We start from the raw sequence: 14079 nt of genomic DNA, 5'->3' as shown, positions 1-14079 counted from the left end.
TTACCACTGTCAAAGCCCTAAATTATTCAGGGACTTCCCTGGTGGTCCAGTGGTTAAGACTTTGTGCTTCCAATGCAAGGAGCATGGATTCGATCCCTGATTGAGGAACTAGGATCCCACATACTGCACAGTGTGGCCAAAATAAAAATCCTAAGTTATTCGTTCATTCAAAAATATTGAGCTACCCACACTGTGCCAGGCTGGGTGCACTTGATAGAAATGGCTCCTGCTATTTGGGGTTGATCTCATTCATCACAACTGTCTTGGGAGCCAGGTGTGATTGTTATCCCTGTTTCACCCAGGAGGGGAATGAAGGTCAAAGTCAGCCCACAGATGCTTTCGCTCAGCTGATTATTGCGTCACCACCCTGACCTCTGACTCTCCAAACCGTTGTCCTTCCATTGTGCCTCTTGCCTCTGTGCTTATTAGGTGTGGTTACGTCTTTTTTCTAACCTTGAGGTTAATTTTTCCAGTTCTGCTGAATGTCTGCTATTTTTCGTGCTTTTCTATTGCAGATTCCCGTTTTAATTATATTTTATTGATTGTCTTTGGCACATGGGCCTCCTATATCTTCCTTTCTTTGCCTTTGGTTTTATGAGCATGTTTGCATTTGCTCAGATGTGTTTGTTTTTCCCTGCCAGCATATCTTACTAGTTTTTTTTTTCTGTTAAATAATTTCTGCCTTCCGACTTTGATATCGGAGGCCTCTGAGATTGAATGTCTTGATGGCACACAGATTCCTGCTATTTATTGCTTGCTAATATTAGACACTTCATCTCTGTAGCGGCAGCTGAGGCCCTGCCCAGCCGCTCTGATCCCCCCAGGGCGAGAGCTGAAGCTGGTGGGCTCTGTCGGTGGCATCAGGCTTTCAGTACAAATCCAGTCGTTTCGTCTCACTGCAGAGGCCAGGCTATTAAAAGACCAGGAATGTTAAAAATAGCTCTCACCACAATTCCCACCTTGGAAGCTTTCAGGAGAGCTCTGTAAAGAAACAATTAGATTCTACCTCCCAGAGTCAAAGCAATCGCAGAAGAGTCTTTATTTTAGTAGAGAAATCATAACAATGGTACCAAAAAGCCATTGTTGCAAAGAAGGAGAATGTTTAGAAAAACAACTGGTCAATTGCCTGTTTTTTTTTTTTTTTTTTAATTGTCTGACTCATTTAGTCAGCTTTGTTTACACTTCATGCAATTTGCCGTTGAACTCTGGAAGGTTTTCCTCCATTTGAAGAGTACAGCCAGTACATAGTGATTTGGGGGTACCGCAGGGTATATTTTTTTTGTCATGTTGCTGTCAAGCAAACAACACCAGGAGGATGTGGTTATCTTCAAACCATTCTGATGTTCACAGAGAAACATAGCTATTTTTCTCTTTATATACACTGATAAATTTTAATTATATCTATACTAACTACAACATAGTGTGAAATTAAATACTCACAGGCTTTGTTGTTCAGTTGCCAGATCGTGTCCAACTCTTTGTGACCCCACAGACTGCAGCACACCAGGCTTCCCTGTCCCTCACCATCTCCCGGAGTTTGCCCAAGTTCATGTCCATTGAATCGGTGATGCCATCTAACCATCTCATCCTCTGTCACCATCTTCTCCTTCTGTCTTCAATCTTCCCCAGCATCAGGGCCTTTTCCAATGAGTCAGGAGTTTGCATCAGGTGGCCAAAGCATTGGAGCTTCAGCTTCGGCATCAGTCCTTCCAATGAGTATTCAAGGTTGATTTCCTTTAGGATTAACTGGTTTGATCTCCTTCCTGTCCAAGGGACTCTTAAGAGTCTTCTCTAGCACCACAGTTCAAAAGCATCAATTCTTCGGTGCTCTGCCTTCATGATCCACATTCAATTCTCACATCCGTACATGACTACTGGAAAGACCACAGCCTTGACTGTACGGATGTTTGTCGGCCAAGTGGTGTCTTTGCTTTTTAACATGCTGTCTAAGTTTGTCGTGGCTTTCCTGTTCCCAGGCTGTGTTAGATGAGATATAATCTGGTCACACACCCATTGAATGAATGAATCAGTTCAGTGCATCTCCTTACAGATGTCAGGTCATCTTCTCCATCTGGCAGGCTTCACTCACTAGCACGTGTGCTGCGTTTCATCTGACACCATTCCTAATGGTCGGACTGCTTTAAAAGCGCTAAGCCTCAGTCTAGAGCTTTCTCAATCATCCTGTATGTCCTTGAAAGTCATCCTTATTTTATGTGTTTCCTGAGGCACAATTTTAACACTTATATCTTTTTTGTTATACAAAAATATTCTCCAAAGAGGCAATAGAACCCCTGTCATTCCCTAAGAGAATCCGATAGCATCTGTTTTTGAAGCAATTATTTTACTTACAAACTGACAATCACAATGATAAATTCTTCAATACCTTAAAGTTTTTATAGTCAAATAGTTTATTTTAAAATGGTCTCTAACTTGCTCAATGAAATGAAAGTCACTCAGTCATGTTCAACTCTTTATGACCCCATGGACTATACAGTCCATGGAATTCTCCAGGCCAGAATACTGGAGTGGGTAGCTTTTCCCTTCTCCAGGGGATTGTCCCAACCCAGGGATCGAACCCCAGGTCTCCTACATTACAGGTGAATTCTTTACCAGCTGAGCCACAAGGGAAGCCCCTTTAACTTGCTAGGAGTTATAAATATTCCTATGGATTCAGATTTGTAAAAATGTTCTAAAGGTGCTGTTTCCCTGTTATGTAAAGGGTCAGTGTCTACACATGAGCAGACGAGAGGCATTGGAATAAAACCAACGGTTTTTAGTCTGATAAGCTAAGGTCTCATTGACCTAAACTGGGCTTTCTCAATCCTGACATTAGGGTTATTTGGGGGCTGGACAATTCTTTGTTGCAGGGAACTGTCATGTGTTTTGTAGGGTGTTTAGCAACATTTCCTGGCTTCTACCTAATAGATGCTGGAGCATCCCCAGGGTGGGACAATAAGCAGTGCCTCTGGACACTGTCAAATATTCCCCGGGGGTGAGAGTCAGCTGGTAGAGAATCACAGCTAAGGAATTAAACTTGAATAGGGGCTTGGGCAGGAAAAAGGAGTTCTGTTTCAGGTCTGTTGGCCTTATTTCAGGGAACTGTTGAAGGTGCTGAATGCTAGTTGGAGAAGTGAGACTAATGTTCAAAAGAGAGTCAGCCTAGCTCCACCCACTTCAGTCTGCCTGGGGCAGGGGAGTCCTATGTATTCCCAGATTGGAAATCAGACCATTGCAAAGCACAAGGTGATTTTTGATAGCACATTTTTGAGGTTAAAATTTTATTTTAATAGCTATGCGTTCATTTTCATGGGTGTTGGGAGAAAGAATAACTAGCAAATGATGCCTATGGTGTTCTGGGTATGATTGCTTAGGGAGAAGCCAAATCTAACTTGAAAGGTATATAACTGTTATTAGGGTCAAGTGAAAGTGAAAGTTGCTCAGTCATGTCTGACTCTGTGACCCCATGGACTATACAGTCCATGGAATTCTCCAGGCCAGAATACTGGAGTGGGTAGCCTTTCTCTTCTCCGGAGGATCTTCCCAACTCAGGAATCAAACCCAGATCTCCCATACTGTAGGCGAATTCTTTACCAACTGAGCTGCCAGGGAGGCATTAGGGCAAAAACTTTAAGCAGATGGGTTCATTTGTGCCAGAAACTGTTTAAGTGCTAAAGATTCAGCGATTAACAAGACAAAGTCCTGATTCTCAGGGAGTTTATGGTCTCAAGAGGGAACCAAAAAGGAATATCATTTCAGGTAATGATGAATCTGTTGTAATGGAGCATGCAGGAACCCTGGGAGGACCACAAGTGGCTTCAGAGATGAAGCCTTCATCCCACAGCATCTCCTTTTAGATGGGGAGGGAGCCGGTAGATGTGTGTTTTGTGGAGTACTGTGTGCATGCTAAGTCACTTCAGTTGTATGCCCTCTTCCAGGGGATTTTCCCAACACAGGGATAGAACCCGTGTTTCTTACATCTCCTGCATTGGCAGCCGGGTCTTTAAAGTTAAGTACTAAGGTGAATAAGGAAGCTTCCCTGGTGGCTCAGACAGTAAAGAACCTGCCTGCAATGCAGTAGACCTGGGTTGAATTCCTGGGTCAGGAAGGTCCCCTGGAGAAGGAAATGGCAACCCACTCCAGTATTTTTGCCTGGAGAATTCCATGGACAGAGGAGCCTGGAGGGCTACAGTCCAGGGGGTTGCAAAGAGTCGGAGATGACTGAGCGACTCACACTTTCACTTTCAAGAGACACAAGGTCTGAGCAGGTGATTTCTGAGTGGAGATCTGACTAGTGGGAGAGACCAGCCACAGAAGGGTGCAGGGTCAGAGGGAACAAAGGGATGGTGGGCTGTGGTTTCTGATGTCTTAGATGGGCTCTTGTACACATGGAAGACTATCTGAAATAATCTTTGTGTTTTTTTTCCTTGCAAGAATTAAAGTTATAAACAATAGTGATTCTCAAGCCCCATCGAACATCTCCACGTGCGTTGCTTTAACCCTGCTTTTCAACTTTAAATGCATAAAAATTCAATTACTCAGCTATGCATTTTAATTTTAATCCTAGGTCTGATAGATGCTCTCATGCACCACACTTTCTCCAGGGTGACACCTTTGCACACCAGCATGCACAGATCAGCCTAAGCCAGACACCCAGTGGCAGTCACAGGGCTCAGGTCTCTGTCATGACATCCTCCTCTGTTTATTTGGTTCCATCTCTTTCTGAGTTAGGAGACTCATCCTACTGAGGGAAGAGCTTTATTATCTTTGGCAGATTCCAGTTCTTCACCCAGGTGAGTTAGATTTGATGCTTAGACAACCAAGGTTGTTTCCAGGAGAGTCGGCTGTCTTACAAGACCGGGGCATCCAGGGCAATTCTTCCCCTATCAGTGATGAACACACAGAGGCCATCCTTTTCCTTACTGTCTCCAACTACAGTTAGCTCTGGGGCAGACCCTCCAAATGGGTCCTGATTTTTCAGCAGATTGCACAACCCTTGGGTTCAAGAGAAATCTTGACCGAATTGTTCTGATTTTGTTTGGAACCCCCACAAAGATTGTAGCCAACTTCCTTTTCTGTTTAGTTGGATTTTGCATTTTTTTAGCTTTTCTAAAACATTTTTTTCATCTCCCTAACTGGTTCTAGAGGTGACTTACATGTTATTATGTTAGGTCCTCTTTGCCTTTATGTATTTCAGTTTTAACCTCTCCTCTCTTATCTCCTGATTTTATAGGTAAAATTCCACTGTGTGTTCACCTCTTCCCCTTCCCTCCCTGCCAAAGCTAGTTGCTAATTTTCTTCTCAATAGTTTCTGTTACACAGTGGTTTAACATTAGCACCATCCATCTCTTTCTAGGATAGGGTCATAACTAACTGATTGTCTTGAATCCTGTCTCCTTCTCATATCCTTGTGTGATCCTGTGGCCACAGCCCCAGAACAATGCTGAAGTCTGAAAAGGAGCTGGGCTAGTTTGACCCAGGGGGGCTGCAGTACTTTGGTCAATGGGGAGAATGGGAGGATGAGGGGGCAGAGGCCAGGACATGGTGTGGTTTTGAGTCATGGGGTAAAGTGTTAGGGTTTTATTCCAAGCTTTTGGGAAGCCATCCTGAACATTCTATGGGTAGGACTCCAATACTTTGGCCACCTGATGCAAAGAGCTGACTCACTAGAAAAGACCCTGATGCTGGGAAAGATTAAGGGCAAGGGGAGAAGGGGACGAAAGAGGATGAGATGGTTTAATGTCATCACCGACTCAGTAGACATGAGTTTGATACACACACACGTGTGTGTGTGTGTGTGTGTGTGTGTGTGTGTGTGTCTATGTGCTAGAACAGATCCTCCCTGACATATCCCAATGGCACCACTTACTACTGCTTCCATCCACTGGGTTGACTCCATCACTGGCTTGACCATCTACTAAGAAGGTCCTTTGGGTGCCTGTCACTGCTTTGGTAAGATAAAGAAACATTATTAATGGTTGGCATAATTACTTCATTCCCCCAGAGACTGGCTTTCAGCAGGATGGAAGGAAGAACCCAGGCAAAGCTTTAATGATCAAATCATCTTTTTTTCATTTAAAGTCCTACTGATCACTTATTTGGTTTTGACTCCATGGTTATGACGTAAATTAAAAAAACAAAAGACACAGAAAGGGAGATTTGTGAGCCTTAGGTATCCAGCTGAGAGTATCACAAGTAGCTCAAGGTCAGTGGTTTGTCTGACAACTGCAGGTAAACCTACTCTCTGTTGCTGTTCGGTCACTAAGTTGTGTCCAACTCTGCAACCATATGGACTGCAGCACAGTAGGCGCCTCTGTCCTTCACTGTGTTCCGGAGTTCATTCAAATTCATGTTCATTGAGTCAGTGATGCTTGTCCTCTGTCTTCCCCTTCTGCTCCTGCCTTCAATCTTTCCCAGCATTAGGGTCTTTTCCAATGAGTCGGCTTCTCACTTCAAGTGGCCGAAATATTGGAGCTTCAGCTTCAGAATTAGTCCTTCCAATGAATATTCAGGGTCGATTTCCTTTAGGATTTTTAAAAGCATTTAATTAATTTATTTATTTAACACCCCAAACATTTTGTATTGGGGTATAACTTATCAACAATGTTGTGGTGGTTTCAGGTGAACAGCAAAGGGACTCAGTCATTTCCTGTAGGATTGGCTGGTTTGAGCTGCTTGCTGTCCAAGAGACTCTCAAGAGTCTTCTCCAGTACCACAATTCTAAACATCAGTTCTTCAGCTTTCGACCTTCTTTGTGATCCCACTGGTGGCTCAGACAGCAAAGCATCTGCCTGTAATGCGGGAGACCTGGGTTCAATCTCTGTGTCGGGAAGATCCCCTGGAGAAGGAAATGGCAACCCACTCCAGTACTCTTGCCTGGAAAATTCCATGGACTGAGGAGCCTGGTAGGCTACAGTCCATGGGGTCGCAGAGTCGGACACGACTGAGCGACTTTACTTTCTTTTCTTTCTCACATCCATACATGACTACTGGAAAGACCATAGCCTTGACTATTCAGACCTTTGTCAGCAAAGTGATGTCTCTGTGTGTTACTCTGCTGTCTAGGTTTGTCATAGCTCTCCTTCCAAGGAGCAAGTGTCTTTTAATTTCATGGCTGCAGTCACCATCTGCAGTGGTTTTGGAGCCCAAGAAAATAAAGTCTGTCACTGTTTCCATTTTTCCCCATCTATTTGCCACGAGGTGATGGGACCGGATGTCACCCACTGCTCTCTGAGGGTCTAAGAAATGACTCCCTTTTTCTTTAAGAGTCCCTGGAGTCAGCTTCAGGGTCTTCGTGGTTCCTTGCCCTCCACCTCTTCTCTCCCAGAGCTGGCTGCAGTTGGTCAGTGAGACCAGTGCAGTCAAGGGTGGTGCTCCTGGAACTTTGAACTCGCCACTGGCTTGAGGCCAGTAGTAATACCTGGCCCCGTGTAGACAAGCATCAGCTGACCAACCGGCCACCTGCAGCTAAGGATGCTGGTAATTCCATAATCCCGTGACCCCAGCCCTACCTCTCTGCCTCTCTGATCCCCAACCACACAGTCCTCCACTGTTTCTCATCTCCAATTATACTGAACTCAGACGTGCCAGTATGTATATGCTCTATAGTCTAGCTAGTTACACAGGGTCTTTTTCTTTATAGTTCCATGTTTCTCATATTTTAAATATCTTTAATATAATCCTTTTAAAGCTCTGGAACAGAAAGCAATGCTAGTGACGATCCTTTACTAGTGTTCCTCGTTGGAGGGGACAATTGGCATTTGAGTGATAAAACTGTCATTCTAGAACCATCTCAGGCAGTGCAGACCTTCAGCATCTCTACCACACAATGCCAGTGTGACCTCCAGATCATTATAGACAATCCCTGAACACATCACAAACGTGGTTTATTCTCTTAGACTGAAATCTTATTAAACTTGCTTGCAATATTGGAGCAATGAACAATACTGAAGATTCAATTTGCTTATAGGTTTAATATTAGATCAATTAGACAAGAACAAATTAAAAGCATGGGAAGATGTGTGTGTTATCAGACAATATGGTTCTTAAAAAGAAATTGTTGCTATTAATATAGTTTAGAATATTTAATTAAATTTTTAAGTGGGACCAGATATTCATTAAGGAAGGCGTTAAAAGTGATCTTTGTGAAAATCACTTTTAGTTAGGGATGTATAATGAAGTCTTTATAGGTGAAATAAAATTTTCTTTAAGATACCCATAGGGATGATATGGAAATATGAGGAGACTGCTGCTGCTAAGTCACTTCAGTCGTGTCCGACTCTGTGCGACCCCAGAGATGGCAGCCTACCAGGCTCTTCTGTCCCTGGGATTCTCCAGGCAAGAACACTGGAGTGGGTTGCCATTTCCTTCTCCAAGGTATGAGAGTGAAAAGTGAAAGTGAAGTTGCTCAGTTGTGTCCGACTCTTCACGATCCCATGGACTGCAGCCCACCAGGCTCCTCCATCCATGGGATTTTCCAAGCAAGAGTACTGGAGTGGGGTGCCATTGAGGAGACTAGATGAAGTTAAATGGACAGAATGTTAATCTGAATTTAGACCTATTATTTGAAAATGTATTAAAATAAATTTGTTAGAGTAAGATATTATCTTCTGGAATGGCTTTTTGTCCTGGTGTTTAGATTTTTAGATTACATAATTATCTTATTTTTCCCATACCCATGAATTAGCTAGAGTCCCCTAGACTATTCAGTTATCAATGTGGACCATTTTTAAAGTCTTTATTGAACTTGTTACAATGTTGCTCCTGTTTTTCTGTTTCTTTTATTTGGCCAAGAGGCATGTAAGATCTTAGTTTCCCAACCAGGGATCAAACCAGAAACTCCTGCATTAGAAGACAAGTCTTAATCACTGGACCACCAAGGAAGTCCTCCCTAGACTGTTTTAAAAACACATAAAGAAGAGGAGAATTGCAAACAAGGCCTCCACATCCACAGTCTGTAATTTAGACTAGATTGGCAGGTCAGTGAAGCTCAGGCAAATCATCTCTCTTCTAACCTCATTGATTTATTTTTGCAAATATCAAGTATGGTGCTAATGACACGCCTTCAAAACTAATAATTCAGAAAGATAAGTTTTTATATACTTTATGTACATCCTGGAAAGATCAAAGTGTTATAGTATGATTATAATTTAGTAGGAACTATCTGTGCATAAATATTTCTGATAGGAATCTCTCCAAAGTATTAATAATTATGTCACTCAAATAACATGACTGAGGGTAACCTTTTTCTCTTTCTATTTTAAATCTTGCATTTTCCAAATTTTCTTTCATAATCATTTTCTACTTTAAGCTAAAAAACATAATTGCATGTTATTTCTTAAACTTGCCTTTCAGGAGAGCTTTGTTTTCAAAGTTAACAAAATATTTGGAATTTATTTAAGGCTTCTTGGCTGCATGGGTATTCCAGTAGCTTCAGGTCCTTATTTTCTCATCACATATATGTGGTTATGTTATTATCTGACAAAATCACCATTGCTTTAGAGGAAAAATGTACTGAATTGGATTTGTGCTTCAAATTAGAATTAAGATGAATATAGAAATGTGATTAATATTGTGTGTCTCGACCTCCTTAGCTTTAAAGTGAAGGGCAAAGGGGTGAACACTGAGGGTCTTCTAAAAGTAAAATATACAAATTAAAAAAAATTTAATACCTATCTAGCAATTTTCCTAATGGTGTTTTTAAAAATAGGTAGTGAGATGACCATGGGAAAGTGACTGTCATCTCAGTGGTCAAGCAAGAGGGGGTGGGAAGGAGAGGGTGAGATGTATGGAGAAAGTAGCGTGGAAACATACACACTACCATATGTGAAATAGATAGCCAATGGGAATTTGTGCTGTGACTCCGGGAACTCACACCAGGGCTCTGTAACAACCTAGAGGGGTGGGATGGGGGAGGGAGGTGGGAGGGAGGTTCAAGAAGGAGGGGACATATGTATACCTATGGCTGATTCATGTTGATATATGGCAGAAACCAACACAGCTTTGTAAAGCAATCATCCTCCAAATAAAAATTTAAAAATAAAAGTTTTAAGAAGTCATAAAAAAAGACATTATAGAGCCTGTTTTTCCGTAGGTCAGAAGAAAGGGATGGGGTGTTCAGTCTCAGCTTCTGAAGGTTCTAATATTTCAAAATAAAATGCAGAGCTAATGGTGAAAAAAAAAATCTCTCTTTGCAAAAAAGATTTTGCAAAGCAAATGACTTTTGAACTATGATTCTGAGAGGTGGAAGCATAGAGAATGGGCATTTGGACATGGGGGGGATGGGAAGGGTAGGATGAACTGGGAGGTTAGGACTGACATACACACACCCCCATGTGTAAAATAGTGAGATAGAGGAAACGTGCTGTATAGCTCAGGGAGCTCAGCTCAGTGAGGACCTAGATGGGAGGGATGGGAGAGGTGGGAGGGAGGTCCGAGAAGGAGGGATATATGTGTATTATATATATTATATATATAGCTGATTCACATTGTTGTATAGCAGAAACTAACACAACAATGGAAAGCAAATATTCTTAAATAAAAAATAAAGCACTCTGTTTCTTGTTACAAAACCAAAGTGCCTGGGAGACTAGTGAAGGTTGCTGCCTTGGTAGGATAGGTACCAGTTAACTCCATCGACTTGCGGGATGGTTCGTGGTTTTGGGGACAGAGTGTTTTATACCTGTCTCTCTTGTTTCCTCAGGTTACACTGGAGAGCTCTGCCAATCCAAGATCGACTACTGTATACTAGAGCCATGCAGAAATGGAGCAACATGCGTTTCTAATCTCAGTGGATTCACCTGCCAGTGTCTGGAAGGTCAGTATCAGTATCATTACAGGAATACCTTTCATTTTCCATTTTAAATCCTACATTAATTTGACGACCTTTGTACTTCAATTTTCTGAAAAACTCTACTCAAGAGAACTTCCTACTTTGTCCCATTTATAAAACAAAATATAACATGGCTCCTTTTTTTAAAGCTCTGTGCTAAAATAGCTTGGAAATTATGTCTGAATATTAGATATAATCTCAAAATTTCTGCAGTTTTCATTTACACATTGAAAATGAACAACTTATAATAAAATGGAATTTCTGTATAATGACAAATTTCACTTGATAAGATTTCTTTTAAATTATGTGTTAGGTTTTTGATACCAATTTACATTAAAATTTTTTCACCATAAAGTTCACCTGTTTTTGTCTTTAAATCCACGTTATGACATCTTGGACACATATAGTCTCCTGGAAGGTCACATATTTAAGGCAATTTTTATTAAAAAATAGTCATACTGTTTCGATTTCACCTGAAGAAGCAGATACTCCTAGTTATGGAGCTGGTGTTAAGGAACAATTTTGTACTTGGAGGAAGTTTTGTTTCCATTTCTGCTTGGAGAGATGTTATGGAAGGAATTACCCTAAACCTTTAATATGATAAGAATAACATTATATTAAAGGTGTTTTCCCCCCTAAAACCAGCATGTAAGCTCCTTATGCACAGAAGGGACACTGACAATTACATAGAGTCAATTGACATCCTTTGCAGAGATTACATGTTGAATCCTCGTGAATAAGGAAACATCTCTGTACTCATTAACCTGAATTACCTCCTGGCTTAGAGGCTGGACTGGGACAGTGGTACAGATGGATGTTGATAAAAGACCACTGACTCCCAGGTAACCCCAGCGCCATGATGGGCGCTGCCTTGTATATTTTATGCTTTCATATTCTGAAGCCCAAACAGCCACTCAGGAAGTGGAGTCTTTGTCCTGGCTTCTGCTCCCCTGGGCAGGGACAGGAGCAGGTGGCTGGGGTTCTCCTGGTTATCCCCCAGCTGTGCATGCCTATGATGGACATGGTTACCATGACAATGGAGCTACAGGTGCTGGATGGCCTCCACTCTTCACTCGAGTGCCTTAAGCAAATGGGAAAGCTGGAGAGGAGGATGATGGAGTCAGCACCAGTGGTCACTCATGTACAGAGTGCTGGGCGGTTTCTCAAAGCTTTGCCACAGCCCAGGTTAGTGGGTTGCCACCTAACCCGGGTTGTAGGCTGGGCTTAGAGTCAAGGGAAGGTTTTAGGGTCAAAGGCTGATTGACTGCTGGCCAGTCACTAGTTTTCCTCCCCCACCCGATCGATCCTCCTTTTCCTGTCTTAAGTGGTTATGGGCCATGAGAACCCTGCTTCCCTCATAGGGCCATCCTGGGATTGAATGGGATTTTGCGGAAAGATATTTGAAAACTCCACAGTTCTTTATTATCATAGTTTTGCTGGAGAAGGTTCAGATCGGACCCCAGAGGCTCTGAGAGGTAATGATTCACACAAGATCACACTGATAGTATAGAGAAGGAAATGGCAACCCACTCCAGTGCTCTTGCCTGGAAAATGGCATGGAGGAGCCTGGTAGGCTACAGTCCATGGGGTCACAAAGAGTCAGACACGACTGAGTGACTTCACTTCACTTCACACAGATAGTAAAGCCAGACCCTTGAGCTGCAGCCCAGGAATTCTGTGTTCACGTGTGCTCCGTTTCTCTAGTTGATAAAGAATTGTTGAGCAAGTCCTGCATACCAGGCGCTGGACTGGGCGCTGGCCTGGAGGGTCAGAAAAGCTGAGATGGCTGCTCCTGTGATGCGGACACAAATAAGTCCCTAATCACAAGCCAGAACGTGTGCCTTTAAGATGCATGACGAGGATCTGCTTAGCCTTGGGGACCTAGAAGAGATGCCCACATGTGGAGAGTGAGTGAGGAGGAGGAGCGCAAAGTTGAGGGCATCCCCACAAGCAAAAGGAAAAGGGAAGAATGTGGGTAACAAGGGCTGAGTCCTCAGGGCTTTAGGACTTTGTGGGCATGAGTGGGGCATGTCTTGTTCAACCCAGAGGGGAGAGAGCAGAGGCTTAGGCCTGAAGCCTGTCTGCCTCTTGCTAACCAGTTCTGTCCCTGGGCAAGTACGAGTTCATACTTCTCTGTGTCTTGGAGAAAATTGTAAAACTGATACAGAGATAACCCTCACTTCTTAGGGTCCATGAGGATGAAATGAGAAGATGCTTAAATGAGGTGCTTATTAGCGCAGGGTGCCTGGTTGAGTACTCAGTAAGTATTAGGCATTGTATCACGACTGTTTTCCTAATAATGATTACTATTAAACCGTTGAAAAATGTAAACAGGAATTGGTAATTTTCCTTTTGTACCAGTATGGAGTGTGGGTTGGAGAGAGACAAGTGTGGAAATAGAAGAGTTGTGGAAGTTTGGGAAATCCATGTTGCCTGGTAAGAAGGGAAGGTGGAATCTTAAAAGGAAGAGGTGCTGGTGATTTGGGAGAACTTTTGAGGGAAAACAGAAGGGTCTGGGGATGGATGGATATGGAGGTGGAGGGGGAGTGACAGGGAAATTTGTGGCTTCTGTTGCTTTACTGTTGGCCGTGCCATTCATGGAGAGAAAAAAAAAAAAAAAACATGGAAGGGAAGTGTTCTATTTTGGACATATTGAGTGTGAGAGATGGCAGCCGGGCAGGTGCTGTGAGTCTGGGAGTGAGCGGAGCCCTCTGACCATGTCTCTACTCAGGGGCCTTGGTCTATAGACTGTAATCTCAACCTGGGTGTTGATAGGCTTGTCTAGGGACCCTCTCCTCTATCCATTAGCCCACCAATTCCTCCACTCTGTCTTGATAAAGTGTACAGAAGTGAACTGAAATGATTCAGATGAGTTTCCCAGCAAGGTTTTGTATGAAGACTCTCATCCACAGGTTTACCTTCACTAAAGACTGACCAGGAAAGGGGCTCCAGTTATAAATCAGAAGGATTCATTGCCGTGTTTTGAAGCCTCTCAGCAACTGGCATTTTAAAAGCAGCCCCTCCCATGGACCTGTCCCACGGTGGTTGTTGTAGGAATTATTTATAGAGCACTTTGCGCTTAAAAAACAGCCTGTGTCTGCAAGTTTTCTCCTATCAGTCACGCTGTGAGAACAAGTTTGAAAGAGTTTCAAATCCACATAATGTTCTGAAGTTTGGAGCCAGCACTTGACCCTTGACTGCCAGCTTTTTTTCTCCCCAGTGATTAGCATTTTGGCATGTTAGCTTTGTAT

General features: G+C 42.8%; 1 protein-coding gene across 1 annotated transcript in view; it reads left to right on the top strand.

Moving 5' to 3' along the window:
- The window catches only part of DNER (delta/notch like EGF repeat containing), a 374284-nt gene that overhangs the window by 236652 nt on the left and 123553 nt on the right, over window positions 1–14079 (top strand). Inside the window, exon 7 of the mRNA XM_068968497.1 lies at window positions 10700–10813. Coding sequence (XP_068824598.1) covers window positions 10700–10813 — 114 coding nt within the window. The remainder of the gene's footprint in view (window positions 1–10699; window positions 10814–14079) is intronic.

The sequence above is a fragment of the Capricornis sumatraensis genome, chromosome 3 (assembly GCF_032405125.1).
Source record: "Capricornis sumatraensis isolate serow.1 chromosome 3, serow.2, whole genome shotgun sequence".
NCBI classification, from domain to species: domain Eukaryota; kingdom Metazoa; phylum Chordata; class Mammalia; order Artiodactyla; family Bovidae; genus Capricornis; species Capricornis sumatraensis.
This window is presented reverse-complemented; position numbering and strand designations above follow the sequence as displayed.